Source organism: Pteropus vampyrus, unplaced genomic scaffold (assembly GCF_000151845.1).
Source record: "Pteropus vampyrus isolate Shadow unplaced genomic scaffold, Pvam_2.0 Scaffold306, whole genome shotgun sequence".
Lineage (NCBI taxonomy): Eukaryota > Metazoa > Chordata > Mammalia > Chiroptera > Pteropodidae > Pteropus > Pteropus vampyrus.
In genome coordinates this window covers 1,275,739-1,301,512 of record NW_011889087.1, presented here as the reverse complement: position 1 = coordinate 1,301,512, position 25,774 = coordinate 1,275,739, and the positions used below count along the sequence as shown (strand labels likewise).

Here is a 25,774-nt window from a genome sequence, read left to right as displayed (position 1 = left end):
AACGTGGGAACTCACAGGAACCTCAGTTTTCTCATTTATAAAATGGGCGTAGTATTTTCTGCCATGCAGGTAGACAGGAGGTTTAAATGAAACAGCTCATTTCAAAAGCCCACCTCAGTGCTTGGCCCTTAAGGCGAGCTTCCTAAAAACCATAGTTATTACCATTGTGAGTGGGCACACACTGCCCTTTTGGATACACACTTCTGTTCCTGCTCTTCAGGCTGTGCTGCCCCTGGAGGTCCCAGAACGGGGTGTGTGACTTGGAGGGCCACACCCCATGGTGGGCATCCTCAGCTCTAATTGACAAGAGTGAGTTTTCTGTTGCCTCCAGAAGAAGAGACAGTCGAAGCTGGTCACCTCTGATACCTGGTGGCCGTAGGAATGTAAGGAACTGCAGACGCACAGACACTCTCTGCCTGGGCTGGTGCCTGGGGACCAGGGGAGCCCGGGCTTCTCTGATAGCCCGAGGCTCGCCGCAACCAGAGATCTCACTTGGCCCTTATCCCTGCCAGGTATCAAGGCACTGGCAGCCACTTCTGAAGGGCCACTGCCAAACAGCTGTGGAGCAGACCATAGCCTCAGTCACCTCCCATGGCCTCATCTTCTGCCCCCCACAAAGGACGCAAACTCAGCCCAGTCCTGGGGGGCTGCTAGAGGCCTACATGCTTCTCTTAGGCAGCTGAAAGAAGTGGGTCCGTCAGGAAGCCCCTACCCTGGGCAAAAGGCATCTGGGACAGCGTAAGGAATTTGACCAAACTCTGAACATTTCTAGATTCAAGGGTAGCGGCCCTCCTGGCAAACTTTTTATCACTCGTCGTTTCCAAATTCCAAAGATGAAAAAGTCCGCCACACAAGGTGGTAGAGGAGGAAATGGTTTCCAGATTTGACTTCCAGTTGCCAAAAGTCACCTCTGGGGATTGGGAGCCTAGGAACAGGCTGAGCCTCACTCGGCCTGCTTCCTGCAGGGCCATAGAGCTGCGAGTCTGGCCGTCCTGCTTGTTTCCAAACCCCTCTCCCTCCTGGGGTGTGTCTCACAGGAGAAGACTCGGCAGTTCTCTCTCACGTTAGAGTGGCCCTCCGGACCTGCACTTGTGGTCACGCACCAGCTAAAGAGTAACTCCTGTTCCCAGCACCCTCCCTACTGATGGGAAACACGGGGGAGCAGCAAGGACTCTGAGGAGAATAAAAATAAAATGTCAAGCTGATGTGACCCAGAGGCAGTTATCCACACGCTGTGAAAAGCTTTTGAAAAGCTTATTTGGCTGAGAGACCAGCTCAGCCAGGAAAGCCTGGGCAGGTTCCAAGAGCTGCACCACAGGTGCTGAAGGAGGGAGCCAGGGTTCACTTGGGAGCGGCCCGGGCGAGCAGCTGGGGGAGGGAGGACGCTGGCTTCAGTTCCCTGTGTCCCACTCAATCTGGCCTCCTTACCTGTACTGTTTGGACCCAGCGATGAAAATCCGTTCTGAAAAGGTGGGGCTGAACTCTTGGCTATTCTCACCTTTTAAGTAAGGGAAAAGCGGTTGGATGAGCAGAAGGGAGAGGAGAAGGAACAGGAATTCAGCACTTAGGAGAGAGGCATTTTACAGACACCCTCCTGGGCAGCTCCTCCTCCTCCTCCTCCTCCCCAGACCACCTCATGGGGTGGCTCGCCTCCCTACCCATGCCAGCTCCTGTCACTGCCTCACCCCACTCTCCTGGCTTAAGGGTCAGGAGCAGTGGGCATGCCTATGCCTATGATATGGGATCATAGGGTGCCCGCCTCACTTCACTTACTGTGAAGCTTAAGTGAGATGAGCTATATAAAACCCTCAACGCAGTGCCTGGCACGTATAATGGCTCAATAAATACAAGCTATTTTATATATATATATATATATATATGTATGTATATGTATATGTGTGTGCACGTGTATATTATTACGTTATGTCACTCACTCCACTTCAATTTTGATTTTCTCATCACTCCTCAAAAACTGGCCAGAAGGCAGCGGGAGATGAGGGGAAGGATGTGCGTCTGTGGGAAAACGCCATCACGAGCTGTTGGTCTTGCCAGGTTCTGCCCCAAGAAACCTCCTGGGTTAGAGGGTGGCTGGGGGAGAGAGGAGACTCCCGGCGCTAGCCAGCCCTCTGCGGAGTTTCTCAGGCTCCAGCAGTGGCCACCGTTTCGAGTCATTTTGAGGTATTGTAAATAGAAGCGGAGAGGACGAGACCAGGCCTTGCCCTGCAGCAGCCTGAGGCCCGTCTACTTGCCCAGCGGGCCCAAGAGCAGGTGTTCATTCTTTGGGGTGGGGCCACCTGGAGGTGGAAGAGAATCAAGGCCCTGAGGGGCTTTCCAGGAGACCTGGCCTTTCCTGTCTGGGGCCTGGCCAGGGATGCTCAGGCTGGTTACAGACGAAGGCTCAGGGCCTGGTTGACAATGCGGCAGAGTCCCCGGGACCTGTGAAGCTTGCGAACTCCTGCCTCCCAGCTCTCCTCTTGCTCTGGTTACAGTGGGCAAAAGCCTCCATGTGCCTTTTCCCCCTTGTGTTTCACTCTCCAGCACTGTTACAGCTCCCGCTTCACAGTCATCCTTGGCTTAAACCCCCAGTCGCGTCCTGTGAGAATCACACAGAGTGGTGACTCTGACCTCCCTCTTCCACAGGGGCACCTTGAACCTCACCTGCACCAGCCACCCTTACACGAGAACTGCACCCCATGTGGGCCCACCCATCTGCCCTCTCGGCTAACACCCCGAACCCAGAGCCCCTTACATTCGGCCTGGGCGATGATGGAGATGGCGGCCAGCCCTCCCTCGGAGCCTTCCTTGGCTGTGCCTTTGGTAATCACATCGTTCAAGATCTCCCACTTCCCACAGAACACGGGACTCTTCTCCACGGCCTCGAGCTTATTGACGGAGCTTTGCTTCTTCCCCATCGCTTGTGTCTTCTCCTTGGCTTTGGCGAGCTCCTTCTGCTGCCCGACTGCCGAGCCAGGGGCGCCTGGGCAGGCCATTTCCATCACTGCCATCTCCCAGGCTCACGCTCACCCTGAGGGAGAGACCAAACAGGGCAGGTCACTGGCAGACCCCGAGGGGCCCAGGTCAGGCTTTGGGTTGGAGGAGAAGAGCAGGGGGAAGAGGGGCCTTTGCCTCTTTATGCCACATGTACTTATCCTCTAAACATCTCAAAGGGCGAAGAAGCCAGCCTCTCAGCATCTACACTGGTTCCATGTGCTGTGAGCCCCCAGCCCTATCGGCACGCAGCCATAAATGGATTCCTGCACTCTGCCCAACAAGGAGGCTTCCAGCCCACTTCGTCCGGATAGCCATAGCACAAACATCTGGGTTGGTCCTTTCTTGCTTTTATAAATAATGGCTGAATCTTTTTCTGTTGTTTGTTTTATGGCAAACCTTGCTTTCTCAGAACATGGTGGTGAATCTTGTATTCCAAAACCATTAGTCACCTCGTTGACTACTCAAGCCTTGCCTTGCCTTTTTAGAGGACATGTCTATACCGTCCCCCATAGCTTTTCTCCAAGTAGAGAAAATCAAGGCTTTATTCCCAGCAGGAGGTAGATACAAGTGTGTGTGTGTGTGTGTGTGTGTGTGTGTGTGCATGTGTGTGTGTGTGTATAAAATCTTACAAAGTCTAAAAATCAGCATGCAAATGGCAGCGCCAGCACTTGGCTCCTGTCCCAAGACACATCTGTTTGTGGCTCTTCAGAAGGAATTGACATGCTTCCTTCTGTCATGTCCAAACTCATTTGCTAAAAATCTCTCCTAGGTATCATTTTCCTTTCAGGCAACATTAGTAGTGAAATTTATATTAGAAGCTCCAATGCCAACCTACACCGCTAGAAATGTGAGGACAAAGCACAAGAATTCACCTGTTTCTGGGTCTCATCTCCAGCAAGCCTCAGGGAGACTGAGACCAGTGTGGCGACAATCTGTACGAATAGCACGTAGACTAGAATTGCCACGGAGAACAGCACCAACTTGAGACTGACCACGTGGGAAACTTTTTAAAGACTGGGGCTGTGAACTCCCAAAGGGCAGGGTTGTGACTTGCTGTAGACAAAGCCCGAGAAGGCACCAAATGCAGACAGGTCTTTAATGAGAGTTCTCTGATGGGAGGTTGGTCTTAAAGCTGTTACTAACAGGTGTGGTCTTCCCCTCTGTAACTCCACTCATCCCGGATCATGGTCTCCGTTTGCTCTTGGGGCAGAAAAGCAGACCATGTGAAGCCAAACCTCTAACACCTCTGGCCTTTTGCCCTATCAGGCTGGAAGCTTAAATGAGACAGTGGGAAGCTGGGAAACACTTGCATAAAACTTTCTTCCTATTGAATCTGCCTTACCACAATGGCTGCGAAAGACTGAGCCAGCCTGACTGGGGTGGCGTGAGGGGGATGGATGGGTGTGTTGGTCACTACTAATTTGATCCTTATGCCTCTGCCTTTAAGAGCCTCCTTGCTTTGAGCTCTGAGTAGCTCCAGCTTTCAGCATGGATGCCTGAAGGCTGGATGCTGAGGAGGCTGAATGGACGGCCTTATTGATACTTGATGATGACCTTACGAAATCTAAGGGGTATTCTGATTTCAATTACGTGAAAGTCCTCCAAGGCAGGCTTTTTTTCCAGTTACCATATTCTCTTCCCATCCCACACCTCCTCAACCCCTGCTACCTCCAAAAAGGAATTGATTAGGGCCTACAGTAGCTCCCGCCTTTCTCGGCCTTTTTACAAGGAGTACTGGGCTCTTGAAAACAAACTGCAGCCTCTAAAGCTAACAGTCTTAGAGGTGTGCTTACAGGGATCGCCACATTACTTTAACATCCTCATTTTTACTTGAAAAAACTGAAGCCTAGTTTGGCAGTGACTTCCCCAAGGTCACCCCGACTGCACGTGGCAGGGCAGGGCCAGGACCTAGAACCCCGGGCTTGAGGCTGTGCTGTGCACTCTGTAAGTCTCCTGGGTTACAGGCAAACACAAGCGGGGAACCCATGGTCCTCTCTGGTCCGAGAGCTCCTGAGGGCTGAGGCGATGCCCTCAGTGGATAGCACAGCAGGGCACAGAGGAGACAACTGATGTTGGCTGAGTGAGGGAATCTAAGGGTGACCTTCAGAGAAGAATGATCCTGAGCATGGGGGATGAAGAGGGAGTTCCATCTGATGAGTGAGAGAAATGAGGCCAGGTGGTAGGTGGTTGTTCTGAGGGCACCCAGCCGTCCAAGATCTAGCAGTGCTGGGGTTCACACGGCCTGTCTCTGCCTGACATAGTTCATCCTAGAGCTCCACTACAGAGGCCGTGGGGCACCCTCTCACCCCCAGGAGCCGTCCTTTCACCTTGGCGGTTAGGCGGGCCGCTGGCCAGGGGTCCTGATCCTTTCTCCACAAGCATGCCAGGCTCCCTTGCCCTAAAGAAGCTGAGGCGGAGGCAGCCAAGCTCAGGGCCTCTTCAGTTCCCTGGTGGGTGACTCATCCAACAGCCTGGCAGGCAGGGAGAGGAACAAGGAGGCTGTTGAGAAGCTAACCCAGCAGCTGGCAGCTGAATCTGTGAAGGGCACGGGGAAAACAGGCTGACCCTCACCTCCCAGTGGCACGAAATCACAGCCCGGGAACTGTACAGCTTCTCCTGTGTCTGGCTTGCCTGGGCCACATGACCATGACTCAGGCCCTCACCGACAGCCTCCAAGTTCAAGAGGCTATTCTCAGGACACTTTGGCCCAACAGCAGTTCTTTTATATACACACTTGCTCCTTCCTTCTTTCTCTATTCCTATATGGGGATTGGTCTACATATAAACAGGGTTCTGTATTAAGCCTGGGGCTGCTGGCCAGGTGACCTTCCCAACCCTGGGTTTTGGTCCTTGGCTTGTCGCCCTAGCTCACAGGCCTGCAGCTCTGCCCCTTCTCTCTCCTGCAGCTTGTGGGGAATGAGGACTAAGTGGGAGCCAGTTATGTCTCTGCCTTTGAAGGCAGGTCAAAATCCTGATCCATTACTCAGCCTGGACTCTCTCCCCAGCTCTACTCACGCCTCAATTGCATTCAGACCTCTGTTCTCTGTCAGAGCTGTAGTAATAATAGCCAAATCCACTCAGCTCACCCACAAGACCATGAAAACAAAAGTAGAAGGGAAAGGAGTAGAATTCGTTCAGTATTCTTTTAGGGCCTGGGGCATATACACTGCCTGTTCTCTCTTCTGTGGTGCCGTGACGAGCCCCTGGGGAAGCCTGGGGGTAGAAATGATTGGGTTGGTACCAGACCAACCCTTGGGCAGATTTGTATGACATGCTTGCTGTGGACAGGAGCCCTGAATCCTGAGACTCAGACTTGGCTCCCTTACCAGGTAGTAAAGGTCTTCTAAGGTGAGGAGTTCTTAATGTGGGTTCAAGGGTGGCTTCAGGATGGTCTGTGAGCCCCAGAAACTAGACGTAGTTTATATTTCTCCAGGGAAGAGGTCCATAGCTTCCATCACATTCTCCAAGGGTCTCATATCCCCTAGAAGGTGGCTGTGGTCCCATAGAAGACCGAAGCTGGGGTTAAATGCCTGATTCTGGCTCCACTCTCCCACCCCAGGGACGCAGTGCCTTCCAACCTGACTGCAAGTTAGAATAACCAGATGAGTTCTTAAAATGCACTCACCCTAGACCTACTGAATCAGTCACTGGGCGTTAGGCCCAGAATCTGTACTTTTGACAAGTTCCCTGGATGATTCTGATGCCAACGGGCCTGGGACTATCGACCTTCTCTATACTGTAAGGCTATGCTGTCAAATATGGCAGCCACTAGCCACACGTAGCTACTTACATTTAAATCAATTAAAATTAAATAAAATTTAACAGTCAGTTCTTCACTTACACTAACTACTATGTTGGACAGTGCAGCTACAGAACATTTCTATCGGGCGGTTCTGGTCTAAGGCTATGACAACAGTATTTTCTCGACAGCAAAATTTCTGTTCCTAAGATTCTGGGACAAAAATGGGGTTTAGATTAAATGAACTTTTTATTTACTGGACGTTACAAAAATAATGTTTTAAATTTTGATCCTCAGTGATGATAACCTTTCGAAAATGTATCACATTTCACTTCTCTATTTTAGTAAGTACGGTAAAAACAACAGAGTAGAAACCAGAAGATACGGGTTTTAGCCTTGGCAACTTAAAAAAAAGCAGTGGGACCATTTTTGTCAAATGAAATCATACTTCAACTCCCAATATATCAAAGAGCTAGAATGTAACTCTGTGTAACTCAGTTGATATGTAACTCAAAAAACAGCTGCTCTGCTAAGGAAGGTAGGCAAAGGCCCCACACGCTCAGCTTTCCTTTACCCACCAAGGACCTCTGTGGAATCCTAGGTCTCTGAGGAGAAAAGTTTGCAAACCAGTGGCCTAGAAAATCTTTTGAGATTCCTTTTCGCTCCTAGAATGCCACTGATTTGTCAGGATTATCTGTGGCCCGGGTGACTCCGATTCAGAACAATAATTGTCAATATTTACTGAGCACCTGCCATTATTAATCTCATGTTCAGATGTGAACATTGAGGCTTAGAGACGCTCAGAAGCCTGCCGAAACATTCACACGGTTACAAGTTGCAGAGGGGCTGATCCTGCGCTCCCGCCTCTCGAGCTTGCATGCTAACTCTTGAGCAGGCCACTGAGTTTCTTCTCTTAGCATCTTTGGAGTTGTTTTGAGGACTGAATGAGGTAGAGTTCATGAAACGCCAGTCAGTTTGCCTGGCCAATAGCAATTTCAATGCTAAACGAAAGTTCATTCCCTTACCCTCTACCAGGCCCATAAATGCTATCGCCGAGACAATGGGATTTGTCTCTGTCTCAGCACCATATTGAGCTTTACCTAAGCCATTCAACACACTGAGCCTTGATTCTCTGTATCTAAAGAATATAAAAATCTCTGTCTTACAGGGTCATCTTAAAAATGTCCACTGAGGGGCCAGGGCAGACCAGGGCAAATCCCTCTCATGACTATTTTATCTGGAAGTAAAAATCTGTCCTTCTCTGAATGCCCAAAGGGGACAAATAGCAGAAGTTGAATGACTCAACTTCCTTAATAAGATATTAGTTGAAAACCAATCTTATTCTGATGCTTCCTCTTTTAAGCCCCAGCTTGCCTGGCCAGTAGGCCACACTGGGCCAGCCTCTGCCTATCAAGAATGAGGGGCTGTACAGGAAGGGGAACCAAGGGCCAGCACTAGGCGGAGTGAGCTGGCCTGGCGAAACAGCCATCTGGCCAGGCAGACCCAGAGATCTCCATGCATGCTCAGCCCTGGCTCCCTTTCTGCCCTGACTGCCTTCCCCAAAACCCTACTCCAGCCTCTGTTCCAGTCAGACTGCTCCTTTCACTGGCCTGAGCAGGGAGCAATGGGCAAGCCTCCAATTCTTTTCCTTTGCTCACGCTGTTACTCCCATAGATGATGCCTTCCTTCTTTGTTAATATCTGCCCTGACCTCACCTATCCTTTATAACCTGTCTCCTCAATGAAGACTTTTATGACAGGCTCCTGCATTCATTCAACGAGCGTTCAGTGAGTGTCTCCTAAGGGCCAGGGACTGTAATAACCACTACAGTTATCAAACATCTGCTGTGTGCTGGCCACGTGCTGGGTGCTTTATCTGCATTACTGATGAACCTCGCAGCAACCCTGCAAGGTCGGTAATAGTATTCCCATTTTACAGATGAAGAAATGAAGGCTCTAAGAGGTAATTTATCTGCGGAAACAAATAAGGCCCAATTTATACAACTAGAGCAGCTAACGTGGGGTTAGGGCTAAAACTAGGATTCTTTGGCCCTTTCGCCTGGGACTCAAGGATCCTCAGTTCCTTTCTAGAATAAAAGCTTGTTGGCAGAGGTACCTGGAACCACCAGGAGCTGAGCAGTATTACTCTCATGTAGATATTACTACCCTTATTTTACCTCTAGGATCCACTCCCTGTTGGTAATAATTTCTTAGCTTGTGGAGGCACAAGAACTAAAAATGAGAGGCCGTATCATTAAGGGCTGAATCAGCAAAAAACTGGTCAGATTTCTAGTTGACTTACACTGGTATGTGTTCCTGTGGTGGTACAATTTTTACCTTGATTAGCTTTAACGGGTCATTTTCTTAAAACAATTAAAAAGAAACTCACACACAATACATACATACAGAGTTCCAGGAAAGATGGCGCTACCTTCACTGAAAGAACCACTGAAGGATGTGCTTTGGCAAGCAGAAAAGTAAACCAGAGAAGAAATGGGATGTGAGAAACAATGGTAGGCACAGGAATCAATAAGATATGCTGGTCAATTTAATTAACAATTGAACGTAAAAAATTAGTTTAAAACATTTTTAAACATTAAATTCTAAATAATATATAAGAAAAAGGGGGTGAAGGGGGCCGTCCCATGGGTGGAGTGATAAGAGCCCTGCCTTTCTGTGGGATTTACATATGAAAATGTTTATACTACATTAGAAGAAATTATAGTTAAATATACGTGTTAAAATTTAAGAGTAACTAACTATAAGAATAGAAATACAATTCAAAGTTTCCAAACTAGAAGGGTAAAGGAAAAATATTGATAGCTCTAACAAAAGGTAAGGAAAGGGAGAAAAAAGAAGTAAAGAAAAAGGACAGTAAGTATAAAAAGAAACACAAGTTAAGGTGGCAGGGTAACCTGAAATATTAATATATCGTTTATCACAACACCCATGAATAGATTAAGCCCGCCTATTAAAAGACAGATAATCAGATAGGATTTAAAAGATCCAGTTAGATATTGACTAAAAGACAAAACAAAATAATACAGAAAAGTTGAAAATAAAGGATGAAAGGAGATATGTCAGGCCAATACAAAAACATATAACATTAATATCAGACAAAATACTTTAGACAAAAAGATAACAATCACTTATACGCGCACCTAATAAAGAGCCTCAAAATCCAGAGACTGGTGGCAGGTTGAGGCTTTATGGACGAGTAAGGTCTTGGCTTCAGAGTGTCCTGTCACACTGCAGAGAGACTGCAGAATCTTATTACACAGTATTCTTTGCGCATGCATTGGGTCTCCTGGGTGTTGGGCCCTGTGCTGAGCACTGGGTGTACACTGAGGAAGAAGACGCAGTCCCTTGAGGAGCTTACAGTCTACTGGAGGAAAGAGACAAGTGGTCAGAAAATTACAATGCAATACAGTAATGCAACGACAGACACAGACACACAGAAGACGCGATGAGAACGCATGGAGGCACATCCAGCCCGGCCTGGTGCGTGTCAGGAAAGGCTTCCTAAAGCAGGTGATGCCTGGGCTGAGTTTCAAGGGGCGAGCAAAAAATTCCCAAGAAAAAGGAGAGGGTACTCCAGGTAGTGGGGATGGCTGAAGTTAAGGTGTCGAGGTGAGTCTATGTAGGAATCACAAACAACTTGAAGCCACTGGTGAGCAACACTAAGCCAGGAAGCCGCAGGAGTCGAGGCTGTGGATGGAGTTCAAGTATCAGATCATGGAAATGTCCTTGGTCATGGTTAACCTCCAGGGGTTAAATTCTCAGAAGAGGAAGAGGGGTATAACTTAGGGGCAGAGTTCCGGATGGAGGAACCTATGGGGTAGGGGTAGATGGTGGGTGCTGGGCATTAAAAGAGAACCTGGCCTTTGAGACAGAATCTCCCCTGACTCCCCAGCCTGGGCAGACAATATCATAAGTTACAGGCCTCTGGGAGGCTTAATTCTTTCCATTAGGTAGAAAGAACAAGTGGGCACTGGGACCTAGACACAGACATCAAGGGAGAAGGAGCACTCTGATAAAACTCAGCCGGAGGAACCTCAAAACCTGCCTCACTCGCCAGCTTGAGGCCTGCTTCCCAGGAGAGCAATTTCTATGTAAGCATTTCTCATTACGGAGGATATGAAATGTGAATGTACATTAATCATTAAAATCTTACAGATCAATTATAAAAAAGAAATCTGCTGTGCCCACAAAAACTCAGTCTCTGCCAATTCCATAGGTCAAATTGCTGAGTAAATGAAATGTATGGAATAAAATTTATGACTGTCCTCCAATTCCCACCACATGCCTGTCAATCTTGGCTAGTCCCACACATGCAGGAACACTGCCGTCGACAGGCCCCTTTAAATGTTTAAGGCAATCACTTCACATCTATTTTATTAGCATAGGTCTTACCCACTTCTAGCTTCTCCTTGACCCCCTCCCACACAACATTGATGCTTAGCTAATCTTAAAACGTCATGTCCTTAAGACAGTCTCAAGTTCAAAGACATCCGTTGGCTCTGCATTGCTTATGGGCCCAGTCCCAGCTCTGTGGTCCATAATCTGTCTGACCACTGTTTCCTTAAACACAGGGTTTGGCTCTGGCCAGTCTCCACACGCTGCTAGCTACTTAAACCTACAGGTCTCTGTGTGTGCCACGATCTCGTGTGGGCTGTCCTGCACATCCTGCTTATCCTTCACAGGTAAAGTTCAGGCCTTCCGCCTCCAGGAAGTCCCTACCAACAGCTCTACTGCATGGCCTCCTTTTCTGACTGCTTACTGCACCATGCCTCCTCACTCTCCTCACCCTCGTCCTGGCCCTTAATCATACCCCCACTCGCTTTACTCATCAAAGGAAATAATGTAGACGAAAGAACTCTGGAAACGACAGCCATTTCTGTGTGCACAGCTCAGGTTTGCAATAGGTATGGAGCAAACAGAAATACAGAAAAAAGTTGCACAAAGACATTTGGTGTATCTTTATAATAGTAGAAAACTGGAAAAAATGTCTAATTATAGGAGGAGGATAATTATTAAATAAATCCTCATATATCCATTAAAAACATTTATAAATTTTAACGGTATGAAGAAATGCTTATGGGGTACAATGTTAACGGAAAAAGGATACAGAATTATGTCTCAAGTGCGATCCTACCGATCACGTGTCTGTATATTATATCAACATTTATAAAAATGCAGACACCTACCACAGGCAGCAATGCTTCTCTCTTGATGGTGTTTCATATTCTTTACACCTTCCTAATTTTTCCACATTTTTTTCAGTGAGCATGCATTACTCTTCTCAGTGTTCATTTTTTAACAGATGTTTCCAAGTGGTAAGAAAAAACACAGAAAGGATACACAGCGAAAAGCGTTAAGTCCTTCCCATCCCTCCCCCATTCCTCTGAGGGGCTCCCTGTTACCAGTTTCTTTTCTATCCCTCCAGAGATGTTCTCTGTGGAATGTAATTTTATAGTGAAAACAAGCTGTAACTACAAAAGGGGTCTCTTGGTATGAGATGAGAATTTAGGAGATATCTGGTCCACCTCTGTGAGTGGGGCTTAATAAATGTGATGACTGCTTCCCTCGCCCCAGAGGGAGCCCCACCAGAATCTCTGTGGCTGGTCAGTGAGTTCAGACAGCAGTGCCACTAAACAGAAGGCTGGAGATGGGCAAGCTCATCCCTCCTGGTTTTGGTTTTCATTCTACTCCCTTTCTTGTTCTCTCCTGGGGATTGTGGGTTTTATCAGTTGTGACTCAAGTAGAAAGATGCTCAAAGATGGCTCTGTCAGCCGTCCTCGACTCTGACAGCCACTGCTTCCCTGCTTTTATTTGTAATCAACCAATGATAAGTGTATATAGTGGTTACAGGCCTTGTCTAGTGCTGGGTGTAAGAAATACTCATGAGTCCACAAAGAGTGGGAAACTGCAGAACTGAGAAAACCACCAGCTCTTTCTTTGCTGCTTATGTCAAGGGGTGGGATCTGAGGCTGGTCCCAGTCTGGGAAACCTGAGAGGCAAGTTGTTCTGGCTAGTCTTCTCTACCTCCCTTTTATAATATCTGATGCTACTCAAAAAAAAAAAAAAAAAAAAAAAAACAAACTTTTTTTTTTGTTTTCAAATGCAAAGGTAATAATACTTGTTCATTGTAAAAATTTAAACAATACAAATTGTATATAGAAAAAAAATCCCTGTATTACTTACTCCCTCCTCCCCACAATATAAGACACACTTAAATTTGGTATAAATCTTTCTAGAGCCATTACTATACATATACAAACATACAGTTTGGGACTATTTTTAAAATAAACACAGGATTATATTTCCACAATATTCTATATGTTGCTTCTTTTACTTAATAATATATGTGGATACTGTTCCATTTCAGTGTCTGCAAATCTATCCCATTCTTAATGGCTCCATAAGATTCTACGGTACAGATGCACCATCATTTCTCCATCTATTTTTCCATGAATGGACTTTCAAATTGTTTCCAATTTTTCCCCCTTACGAGTAATATTGCCAAAAAAAAAATACCTTTATTCACTATTTTTGTGCACTTGACGAGTAATTTTAGGTGGTAAATTCCTGGAACTGGAATTTCTGGGTGACCCTTTTCTCAGTGGACTCTCTCTCCTCTCCTGCTTCTAGGTCAGGGAAGTAGGCAGCATCATTCAGGCAAGGACAGGTGGTTCCCACACAATATATTAGTTATTTGCTAGAAAGATACTATCCTTGCCCTCTAGGTGCTTATAATCTAGTAGGGGAAAATGAGTAGATGGATAAATAAATAATAAAGGGATCACAAAATAATATTGGGATCAGAAGGGCCCTAGAAGTCATTTATTCCAATACATCACTTAATAATCCTGAGGGATGGCTACCCAATTACCTAACAGGATAGCCTTGGAGTCAAAAGATCTAGTTCGAATCTTAGTCCCTCAACGCTCTGGTCACTTAATCTGAGACTCGGGTGTCTGATTTGTTAAACAGGGATCCCCTAACCTACATAAAAGGATTTTACAAGACAAACAAATGCAAGAAACAGTGTGTATATGCCCAGTACAGTGTGTGGCACATAGTAGGTGCTCTACAAACATTAACAGAACCTCTAGTGAGATGAAAGCTGTTACGAGATGAGCAGTCCTTTCCATAACTGGAAGTGACAGTCCTTTGCAAGTCCTTGCCTCTGTGGAGCTAAAACCCACCTCCCACAGCTTCCAGCCAGTAGCCCTAGGGTCAGAAGGGAGGTCTGGAACAAATACTATCAAAAGAAGAGGGGAAAAACCCTCTTCTGCTCGAGAGCAGAGGGGCAGAAGCGGTCAGGAAGAAAGGACAGCCCATGAAGGAGAATGTTCTTTGAAGAGCATCCGTACACACCATCCAGCCTCTCTACTGGCAGTGCCTCAGCTCTGAATGGACCAAAGAATGACTTGCCAGTGCATGATGAACCAGGACCCAGAATTCCTTGGCAGCTAGAGCTAAAATTAGTTGCCCTGTGGACATCTTTAGGTATTGTCAATAATCTGTTGTCATGTGCATACACATAATAACATGCTGGTTGTCAATAATAATAAAAATGATAATGACAGCTATTATTGGTTTTTATGAATTAGGTAATACCTGCATTATTTCTTGACTCTTCACAATAACTCTGTGGGCAAGGCACTTATATTAGTCCCTTTATACAGAGGAAAAAACTAAGGCTCAGCAGGTCAAGTAATTTGTCCAAGGCCATCCTGGCAGAAGGATTTGCACATGGGTTTCTTTTTTGTCAAAGCCCATATTCTTAGCCATGACATTGTATTCACTGTCAAATGATCTGTTTTAAAATTTAGGACCCAAATGCAGAAGCTGCCACGAGCCAAAGATTTATTAGTGAGAAACCCAGGGAATGACCTAGGGGAAAGTATCTCAATTAGGAAGCATAAACGCAGCCAGCCTGTTCTGAAAAAAGTAAGTTTAAAATGGCAAGGGGGGAGCAAAGACTCTAAGCTGGACATGTGGCAGGCCTGTGTTCCTTAGTCCACCTGTGCCCAGCACAGCTGGACCCATCCTGGGGACCAATTCTAAGACAAACTTCAAATTTGCAGTTCATTTTATAAAGCCTGGTTCTAGGCTTCTTGAGTCTACTTTACTGTGTGTTTGTTTTCGCTTTTTTTTTTTAATAGCAAAGCCTTGAGCATCAACTATTATTTTCATAAATACTGTCGGTACTTTGTCTCTAGGCCCCTGATTTGGGCACTATATAAACTTTAAAAGTGTTACGATGGCATTCTCGATTTAACTTTCAAATCCTTTGCATGAGGACAGCCAATAACATATAGAAAAGATGCTACTAGGGTATCATTGATCAACAGAGACAATTATGGAATTGGTATGCAGGAGAATGGGGAGGAGGGGAAGTAGAGTTGAGAAAAAGAAAAAGACCCCAACCATATGTGCACTCCATTTACACCATAAGCAGCAAGAACTTTTTAATGTATGCCATGTAAAAAAAATTTAAGTGTCACTGAAATCTGTAGATTGGGATGTTTTGTGTAACTGATATTCTGGTTAAGTGGGGGCTGCAGTGTAAACTGGTGAATAATGACCAATTTCCAAAGATTACAGTGCCATAAACTGCCCTAAACGTGACATAAAAAAAGGCTAAACACAACCAGCTTTCTCTGATGAGTTAAAATGCACTTCTGGATCTTGCTAGCCTGAGGTCATCATTACAAGGAATGTTTGGTTGTGAAAAACTGCTCTCCTTAATTGACCTTTCAGATTGGATTCTGAACAAGGAGCAGTTCCCTGGGCTACAGTCAGTCCATGAACTACAACCACTCCCCTCTCTCGGCTTGTAACTCTGGTTTTCCCAGGTGGGACTGGCTTCAAGCAGAGTCTACCTGTATTCAGGGAAGATGGAGAAAGACAGGCTCAGCCTTCCTGTAAGGGAGGAGGCTTTAAGTTCATTGTGGTCACTGGTGACTGGTTCTAAAATTGAGGAACTAGTTAGAGGAACTTCAGAATAAACAAGAAACCCAAACACCTCAGCTTTCCATAGAACCCTTCCAACGCATGAGGGTAAATGGAAGGAAGCACATGGTCCAGCTCTGCCCTTTGGCAGAGAACCCCGATCATGGCCTTGTTTCAGATGTTACACACACTTTGATAGGCCTACGTGACCGGTCTGAGGTACATGAGCTGCCGGGGTGCATCTGACATGTCCCTTTACAATACAGGGTAACATCCTTGTCCTCCCCCAGGAAGGGAGAAAGCGTTTGGGACCTGTGCTATGACATAAATATTCGCAGAGGATCTCAGACCAATTCCTTGGTTAAGGAGGGGGAACCATGAAACAGCCTGTGGTTCTCTCATCCTCTCTCAGGCCAGCAGGGCCTAGAAAAAGGAGTGTGGATTCTAGTCTTATACTTTCACTCAACAGCAAATACTTAGCCAGTGGCTACCGTGCTCCACGTGCTGTGCTGATCAGAACAGATGCAATGGTGACCAAGACAGACAAGGTCCCTGCCCTCACGCAGCTTTCACCATCGAAGCCCTGGACCTTTTTAGAATGCTGAACCCATACAAAGAAGTACTGTCATGGGTCAGGCCTCGGACTGTCCACCTATGAATCTGTCTCCGAGCAGCACCAAGTACGTGGGATTTGCCAATGTGGTCTCTGCCCTCTCTGTTCCAGCCTGGAAGGCTAGGCTAAGTGGGGCCACGTCTTTAATAGTCGGTCACTCCTTATCTGCTTCTGCGTTGAACCGTTTAAGCATACTTCTACTTACAGTGCCTACTCCTATGCGAATGACTCCTTCCCCCAGAAGGCTGAAGTTTCCAGATGGTTCTCAAGCTCCTATTCCGAGCTGACAAGTGGTACAAGGCTGCAAGATGATTAATGCCGAGGGTGTGCCTTCCCAGATACCCACAGAATGGGAGGCACGTTCTTCTCCTCCAAGTAGCTCTGTGTATGACAGTTCTGGGTCAAGCTGGAAAAGGAGGGCCACTGGGCCAGAGTACCTTCTTCACTCTTCTCCAGCTCCCACGGTTGTGGTTCACGACTCAGCACCTGTAATGTGTCTGCTTCCATGTCCATCTTCCCCCCACAACAATGAGCTCCTCGAGGACCCACTTCAGTCGTCCTGATTTTTATATTTTAGCACCTGCCTAGCAGAGCCTGCCACATTTGATATGCTTGACAACTGTTCACTGAATGAAAGAATGACTGACGTACTCCTGAGGAACAGATGAGTGCCGCTGGCTCTGAGAGCCTGGTTGGCCTGGGATATGAGGGTCCGGACTGTCCAGTCACCTGCACAAGGTGTCACAGCATGAGGTACTATGACTGAATCCCTGCAGGAAGATGTTGGTCACCTCCGCCCAAAGAAGCTGGCCACTGAGCCGCTCTTGTCATCCCCTTTCCTAAATGCTGACCTAGAGACCCAATTATTTCCAATTCCTTGAGAAATGACCCTTCCGAACTGGACGATATCCATCAGGGCTCAGATTTGCATATATTTACTAGATAGGAAGTTATACACAAATCTCCGCCTTTGACATTTATCACTGTAAAGCTATTTCTGCCTCTCAAAGTTCAGCATCTGCCAATTGGGACTGCTGAGCACAGTTTCAAGGAGCCTCATTCATCCAACCAACTTCCTGAGCCAAAGGAGTCCATTTCTAATCTTAATTGGCGATAGCATCCTCATGTGAGGCTGGCTAAGGCCCCCTTTCCTCCCAAGCCTCCCAGAGCTATCCCTGGTATCGGCCAGTAGACTGATTCTAGCCTAGTAAAAGGAAATGTCAACGTCAGCAGGTGGGTGGTAGATCTTGGATACAGCAGCGCTTAGCGCTTGCAGGGGTCACCATCCAGATATGACATTATGCTTTGCCCACAGGGAAGAGCCTCTTCACTGAGAGGAGCTGGAGGGATCCAGCCAGGATGATGCTGACGACTCTGCCTCTTCTGGCCACTGGCATGCCACCAGCAACATGTCTTTTCTTTACAGAACAAAGATACAGATGAGCTCCTTGGTGCCCAGTGGGTTTGAACCTTTACAATCAATCATTCATAGTAACTGAACGCCCACTTTGGGTAAGATAGTGCTTGGTGAGGTAGCAAAGTGCCCTACAGGTGTAGGCAACCTTTGAGACTTCCGGGTAACCCTGCCCAGAATTGTATTTTCTTATCAACCTTAACCTTCTTTTGGTTACATGAACCTCATGGTATAAGAGAGTGTCAAATAAATAGCTTTATGTTTACTTTTCCTTAGGCCCAGAGCAGCTGCTGCTCTGGCTCCACCCTTCCCAGATCTGCCGGAGCTTGTAGAAAGGCTGAGGGTGATGGGGTTAGGGTAGGGGAACAAAGGAAGAACTAGTTAAAAAATACAGTTCCTGCTCCACGAGTAGCTCTTTTGTTCACTGGCAGCACAGCACAGGGAAAAGGACTTTAGTCAGTTTCTGTCACAAACTAGCCATGTGGCTTTGGGCAACTCATTTGGATTCCTTGGGTCACCATTTTCTAACTTTTGTAAAATAAAGGAGTACACGAACAGTAATTATTTCCAGTCTGTAATTCTAACAGCTCTTTCTTGACAGAGTGGTCAAGCCTAAGGTCAGTTGGTCACCTCCGCCCAAAGTGACTGCTGGCTAGTCCAGATTGATGGGCATGTGTAGGAGGTTGGTGAGAAGCCTGTGACCACTTGCAAGATAATGCTAGTTCTTTCCCTACGGCTCCAATAAAGTCGAGCCCACCTTGTGGGTGACCTTGGACATTGATTACAGATGTCCATGACCATCAGCAGTCAAGCTCAGCACCAACTGCACTGATCTAGAACCGAGTGAGAAAAAACTCTGCCCCGATGGACACCTGGTCATGGCTTTAGTTGTAAGAGAGTCAGCAGAAGACAAAGCAACCAGAAACTGGGAGGAAGGACTGGCTCAGGAGTTTGCTCTGCTGCTGCTCACTGAGTCCGAATGGTGGCTCTAGAAGCAGAGACGACTGAGGTGGTGGCAGGTTTGGAATTTTGGTTTCTGGAAATCCAGGGTTTAATGTAGCCTTTCCAATCACTGGAGCTCATCAGGTCCTCCAACTCAGGTGATGAAAAGCAAAGAGGGTAGACAAGCATTCCCCAAAAGGTCTTTCACACCAAAGTATGGTTTGTAGCTCTGTTCTTTGCCAAGGGGTTTCCCAGCTCCCTGGAGCCAAAGCTCCCCTTCTGCTTCTTTGCTGACTGTCACTGGAAACTGGCCATTTTCCACCCTCAAGGTGGCTGGACTCAGGAGTGCAGTGACACTGTTGATCTGGGCTCTGTGCCCTGTCTGTCCACATGACCCCCAACCAGGGAACCCATCTGTCAGTCAGCAAGCCTCAAGAGCCTCCGTTTGCTTCTGTCCCCCTGCCTCCAAAGCCCCTGGGCCAAAATGAACATGATCTTTAGCAGAGGGCTTCTTCTCCACAAGGTCTGCTCAAGACTTCCTCTGCAACTGTGTTGGGGGAATAAATTGCCTGTCACCTACACCCCTGCATGGGTGACTCACCTTCCAGAGAAAGTGCTCTGCTCACCTAAGCAAAGCTGCCTGGAAAATGACGAAGGCACCTATCAAATGTAGTCTGTGGGGCCAACCAGCTACTGAGCCGGGCCAGACACACTCTACCTCTCACCTCCAGACTGAAGTCAAGTGCAGAGCTGCCACTCCAGGCCTGCTGGTTTCATTTTCATCTGAACATGATGCCTGACATCCGGTGATCTATTTTTTTCTAAAAACTAGGTTCACTTTAGAAATGACTCTTAGGCCATCAAGACAGCTTCCCCAAGAGAAAACAAAATGTTATTTAAAGGGAACATCAGCCTGGTAGGAGCCTATATTTTTGTTTTGTATTAAAAAGGGGGGAAAAAAAAATTTAGAATGTAATGTGAAATCGTTCCTTCCCCGCCCCTTGGCTGATTCAAAGAGAACTCTGCAAATCCCTGACTACAGACCCGGGGCCCCCAGACGTGATACTGGTGATAAATCGACACAGTTATAAGAGGAAAGGATGGTGAGCTGGGGGTGCCACGTGGTGGTGGGAACCCTACTCCACAGAACCGAAATTTCCCTCCTAGTCACCCAAACACAGAGGGACAAGTCCTTGTCAACTTATCTTCTACACAGTATTTTCCTTTTTTTTCACGTCCGGAGTTAAGGTTGGGACCCATTTCACCGCCTGGAGGACACAAGAAAGCCCTAGAGAGGCCCAGCTCTGCCCCTGGCTCAGGGTCCTGGGAGGTCCTACTGAGAAAATGACTCTGCCTTGTCAGGCCATCCCAGCTGTCCTGACATCATCTTACAGAAAACAGATCTAGTCACTCTGGTAACTCGCAACTACTATTACTGCTCTTACTACTGTTATTACCAATGTTTACAACCAAACAACAACAACAACAACAACAACACAACAACACTTACAGCTGTTGCTTTTTGTGGCTTATGATGTGCCAGGCACTGAGCTCAGCACTTTATAGATACCCTCTCGTTTTCTACTCAAAACAACCCCATGAAGTGTTTCTGATCCCATTTACAGATGAGGCACCTGATGCTTAGAGAAGTGAAGTGATTTGCCTGAGGTCACACAGGCAGACAGTGGCAGACCTGGACCTCAACAGCGTCTGTCTGACCTGACAGCCTAAACTCCACATTTGACGACGAGACACCGTGGACCTGCTCTATTGCTCTGGGCAGTAGAGGCAAATCGCTTCTGACTTAATTTTTGCATCTATAAGATGGGAATGAACGGACCCATCCAGAGGATACGCTATTCATCTTTCAGCCTTTTATTAATAATTATTGTGAATAATTGATATTAATAATTGTTAATGATGCATTAATATTAATACTTATTAACATAGATAGATAAAGCTGTTACATTCAAAATTGACATATTTTGGAGAAAAAAACCCAGCTTATCCTTTCATGAGTAAGTTAGTAGAAAAAGCAGTAAACTAGATGTCAAGAAACGTGGGTTTAGATTCTGGGCATGGCACTAATTTCCTGAGTAATCTCATCCACTTTATTTCTCCCATGAGGCTTTATTTTCCTAATATTTGTCTGGGTTTTTCTTTATACACGTATTGTGAGAAAACACAAAAAAATGGATACGAAAAAAAAGTGGCTGCAAAGTACCATTACTCTTGATGCCATATAATTTCAACGGATATATATCAGGAGGACAAGGGATTAAAGGATATAAAATACCAAGACGGGAAGAGAATTCTTTAAACTAGAATACAAAGAAGGGCACACAGGCCGCTGAGGAAAAATGTCTTTTCTCTGCATTGTCACCTGGGTAGTAAAACAAGCCCACAACTAAGGACCCCGTATCCAACATACTTCAGTGTCTCGCTCAGCTCAATTGATATGTTCTACTACACAATTTGCCCTATGTTTGGCCTTCCATTTCTAATCTACTGCTTTCAACATTTCAGTCAGCATCACCCAGTACATGCAAAGCCTTCACACGTGCATCACTTTGAATGCTCATCCTGCCCCTTGAAGATGCTCACCCCCACTCCTTTCCTTTCCTAGGGATCTCGGCGTGCAGAGGCCAGAGGGGCTGGCTGATCCTTAGAGTCCTCCCAAGGAACTCTTGGAATTGTCCCCCTTCCCGCCAATTTCACACTGGTGCCATCAAAAGTGCCCATAATGCTCAGATGTTTCCAGTTTAACTGAAATACTAAAATGGGGCAAACAGGAAGCATCAGACAAAACTGCGGTAGTGACTTATTAATCATGAAAGCAGAATTTTAGTTGCATTTTAACCTTTTGCCAGGAAAAAAAAAACAGCTTCGAGATGATGGAAGCCATTGGTACAAATACGCTGCCTATATGTGTATCAAGCTGACTTATACTTTTAATTTAGTTTTGAACTCGGTTTTAAGATTTCTTAACTATCTTCCCAGAAAGAACATCAGTCAAGTCAACCAACATGAATCTGTCAGCTCTTCATCATGGCAGACAGGCCTGTTAGGAAAGCTCATGTGCTGTCCATTGAGACAGGAAAAAAATAGGAAATTCAGAGTGACTTCACAGGCAAAAGTGATAAGACACTCTTAAGAGGGTGCCAACAACGAAGAAAACAACCCTGGAGGAAGCTTTGCCTCATTCACATCTCTATAGATCTCTCACTAGACCCTAGCCGGGATGAACTGTTATCACAAAAAAATCACAACAGTTGCCTGGAGTTGGACAACCAATCAGGGCGAGCCTGCTTCTCAACATTAAATGGTATACAAACACTCCAAGTGGATCACAAAGAAGTCAGTGTTCAACAGGAGAACCAAAATGAGGAAGCGAACCTCCATCTGTTGAGGCGAAACGGCCAACTAGACATTTTTGTTTAATAGATGAAGGCTTATTTGGCAGGGTCTCTCGTCTGTGCTGCTGCTCCCACAAACTCTAACAGTCAATACCAGGAGCAAAAAACCCCCTTCAGAACTGCTCCTTATAATCTGAAAACAGTCAGAAGATGACTTAAAGCTTGGCAACTTACTGCTGTTTGACTTTGCAAAAGTGCTGAGACATAGACCTGGGTATACATTTCTAAAATTTAAATCAGAGACATATTACTTTTACTTTGAGACCTTCTGAGAAGTTCACCACACCCTTCACAATAAATAAGGATGTCCTAAAGGTGTCTGAGAAACTCAGAGGTCTGGCATCGCTGCACCAAAGGAACTGACTTTGACATCACTTTAAAAAACACCAAAAGTAAATCCAAACACATCATAAGCAAGACAAGCACCTGTTCACTCACACTGAGAACATAAATACCACACCAAAAACTTTTCCCTCCTTCCGGCATCTAAGTCCCAGAATATAGTCCTGGACAAGGGGAAGGAGCCTGGGGAAGATTCCAGGGGCCCAGGTTCAAGTCCCCACCCCGAGTCCTAGCTATGAGGCTTAAGTCAAGATACATACCCCTTCCTCTTCCCAGACTCAAATGTCTCACCTATAAAACAGGACAATACTATCTATCTTATCACACAGATGTCTAAAGGAAGGAGGCTACAGGTATGAAGATACTATAAAAAACACATCACTAATGTTAAGATACTATCTCCCTCTCATCTTTCAGAAGGACCATGTTTCTAGTTAAGGGGTTTTCAACATTTTTCCTGGAATAAGCTTCAGATTGCTAGTTAGTATTAGGCCCCACCTCTCATCATTTCATTTCACTTGCTTTTAGAGTTTTTAATCAAGTCACTGATGTTCACTGTCCCCCATTACACGACTGATTTCTGTCCCTTTTTTTCACTCATTCCCTCCACCCCATACTCATTCCCCAGTCCATTCTTTAGGACTGAGAGCAACATTTTAACTTTAATAAGGAAAGAAACGCTTTTACTGAAGTTACCCAGCACCAAAGAGGCTCCTGGGTAGATGGAACTCTGCACTGTACAAGTGTCCTCTATCTGCCTGGTGCCCAGTGGCTGCAGGTTGCCAGGGGCCATGATAGGCTTCCAAGATGGGAATACTATATCTGAACCGACAGCTAAAGTGCCGAGTGGAGCGGACAGAAGAATTAGAGAGGCGTCAGGGGAAGCAGGAGGATGCTGCGAGTGGCCACTGCTCCGCTGAATGCCAAGGACAGGCTCCGTTCCTTCTCCTCGCCTCGGGGTGTGTGACCCAAGAACTTTCCAGGGAAGGCCAGAGGGTTTCACTGCCAGGGCAGGTGGGAAGGCGCACAGACAGGGTGCACTTGTGCATTAGACACCTTCCGACTTGTGCCGAGGCGAGCCCCATCCTACAGGGAACCCAGGGAACGGAGCAGGAGGGGCAGGCCTGGCGGTGGGGGTAGCTGAGCGCGGGAGAATCGGGGTGTTGGAGAAGGGGAAGCAGGGCGCCCCTGCGCGCGCTTCGGGACAGCGTGTCGTCTTCTGGGGTGCGGGGCGAGCACGGCATGCGACGGTGGCCCTGCCAGCGTGAGGGAGCGCTGGCGGCCGGCTGCCAGGGCCGAGGGCCCGCGCGCAAGTGGGTCCGACTGGCCGCGCCGCCGACCCCCATTATTCTGGGGCAACGGGCCAGGCCGCAGACCGGCCCCAGGCTGAGGGGCGACCCATCCCCAGTGCTTCCTGCTCTGAGACCCGGGGTGCCCCCCAGTCACCTACCGGCCGAGCGCCGATCTCCCCAACCAGCGATTGTCGTGCTCCCCTTGCCCGCGTTCTCCCGCCGCCGGTCGCCGACCGCTGCGCTCTGGGCCCACAGTCGCCCAGCCCCACAGTCGGCCCGCCCCAGCCTCGGACCCCGCCTCCTTATCGCCCTGGCCACGCCTCCCCCAGCGGCTGCAAGTATGCCTCGCTTCGCGCCTCCTAGCTTTGGCCTCACCTCTACCCTTTCGCCCCGCCCACCTCTCCAATCTAACCAATGAGCCGGCGCGTCCTGGCTAGTCTCGTCATACCGCTCTTAGCAACGATTGGTTAGCTAGGCTTCGTTTACAGAAATGGGCACTATTTCCGGACAATATTTATAGTGAAGACATTGCTGGGCAGACGGGTTGACAGAAGGCGGAGGCGGCCGGGGGTTCGGTCTAACTACACATGCGCGCTCGGCTTCTGGCATTTTTTTTTTTTTATGGGTTGCGTTCTTCAGGAGGTTACGGGAAGGAAGAGTGACTGTGCGCATGCGTGGGCACTCCCAGCCTCGGACTTCTATTACCTTGGAGACGGCGAGGCGCTCTGCCTCCTTGGCCAGGTTCTTTTTACTCTTTGCTCGAGGCCTTGGCGACTAAGGCAGGTGGCAGGGGTGGGGGGAGGGAACACGGTTAGAAATACTTTTATTGAGCACTTACTCTATGCTCAGCGCTGTAGAGTCCCTGAGGACGAGTAAGACAGGTTCTAGTGCCTGCCCTCGAGAAGCTTGGGGAGCCAAGGGCCTACACAGGTCAGACCTGTGTGTTGGAAGCCAAGTCTGATGAGAGCGTGAGGATGGCATGGTGCAACCTCTTCCCACAGTAGGAGAAGCTACGTGGTGTGAGCGCTGCATGAAGCATCCCCTCGGAGGGTTTCCAGGTTACAGAGCCGGAAAGAAGAGTAGTGCTTTCCCTAAGAAAAAAGAGGCCTGAATGAAATCTGAATACACAAGGTGTCAACAGTGGCTCTTTCTGAAAGGGAACTGCCGTGGGGGACATTTAGGGGAGAGATGGATATTTTTCATTCCTAATTTTGCTTTTCTGTATTTTCCAGTGTTTCCACAGTAAGCTTGTATTTTATTTGTAATGAAGAAAAAACCCAAACTTTAAAAGTTTGTGAAATGAAAGATATTCCCCTACCTGGGCACCCCATCCCCCATCGGTGGTCCACAGCAGGCAGCGTGGTAACTGGCTTTAATAGTGGGAGTAGGTAGGCCCCATCCGAGGCTGTCTTGGGAGGTCAGGATCACCTCATTGCTGGAAGTGTTGGAGCAAAGACCTGCTCAGGACCACTTTTCAGATAGTCCTTGGTAGTTCAAAGCCTATTTCTGGAGATCTGCACCCAACAGACCTCTTCTTTGTTGGGGAATATGGAAGTCCATTTATTTAGGCAAGGGTCAGAAACTCACAACCTAAGGGCCTCAGATCATAGATAGGTTCTATTTGGCCTGCCCAAGGTTTTTAAAATTTGAATTTGAATGCCTTAGGGCAGAGCCTGCAGTTCCTCACAGCCCCTGCCCCTGTCATCTTACACCCAGCCATTTAACCTTATGTCATCTGTCTGGCCCCTGAGGCATTTGAGGTTGTGGCTCTGATAGAGCCCATGTTTTAGAGCTGGACAGTCTCTGGTGCATACACTGGCTCTGCCACTGACCAGCTTGCAAGATGGTGGGTCAGAAAGAAGCTGGGAGCCCCTAAAACTCCTTCCAACCCCAGGGTTTTTCATTTCAGTGACTCAGGGAGAGGTAGAGGTTGGCCAGATGGTGGGTTACAGGTTGGTATGAACAAGCCTGGATGCAGAGAGCTTGCCTCTCCCACCACCTGTTTGCCTCTGGGCACATCACTTCTCAGGAAAGACGTGGGCAGAGGCCCAGGTCTGCAGATGCT

At 47.3% G+C, this 25,774-nt stretch overlaps 1 protein-coding gene and 1 long non-coding RNA gene across 5 annotated transcripts in view; one reads left to right on the top strand and one right to left on the bottom strand.

Annotated features, from left to right (window-relative positions):
- Window positions 1-23,996, bottom strand: part of MAP3K14 (mitogen-activated protein kinase kinase kinase 14) — a 41,547-nt gene extending 17,551 nt beyond the window's left edge. Inside the window, exons 1-4 of one of the 3 annotated variants that reach the window (XM_011377110.2) lie at window positions 23,868-23,977; window positions 9,891-10,114; window positions 2,750-3,025; window positions 1,429-1,498 (exon numbers count right to left, since the gene is read on the bottom strand). In XM_011377110.2, the coding sequence (XP_011375412.1) occupies window positions 1,429-1,498; window positions 2,750-3,005 (326 nt within the window). In that variant the 5' untranslated portion in view covers window positions 3,006-3,025; window positions 9,891-10,114; window positions 23,868-23,977. Of the gene's footprint in view, window positions 1-1,428; window positions 1,499-2,749; window positions 3,026-9,890; window positions 10,115-23,867 lie in introns of all 3 variants that reach the window. The other 2 variants (XM_011377109.2, XM_011377108.2) reach the window with 2 other exon arrangements.
- A 271-nt stretch (window positions 23,997-24,267) lies between these two features.
- LOC111730305 overlaps window positions 24,268-25,774 on the top strand; it is a 31,143-nt gene continuing 29,636 nt past the window's right edge. For both annotated transcript variants that reach the window (XR_002776632.1, XR_002776633.1), the window contains exon 1: window positions 24,268-24,450. This is a non-coding gene — a long non-coding RNA (uncharacterized LOC111730305). The remainder of the gene's footprint in view (window positions 24,451-25,774) is intronic.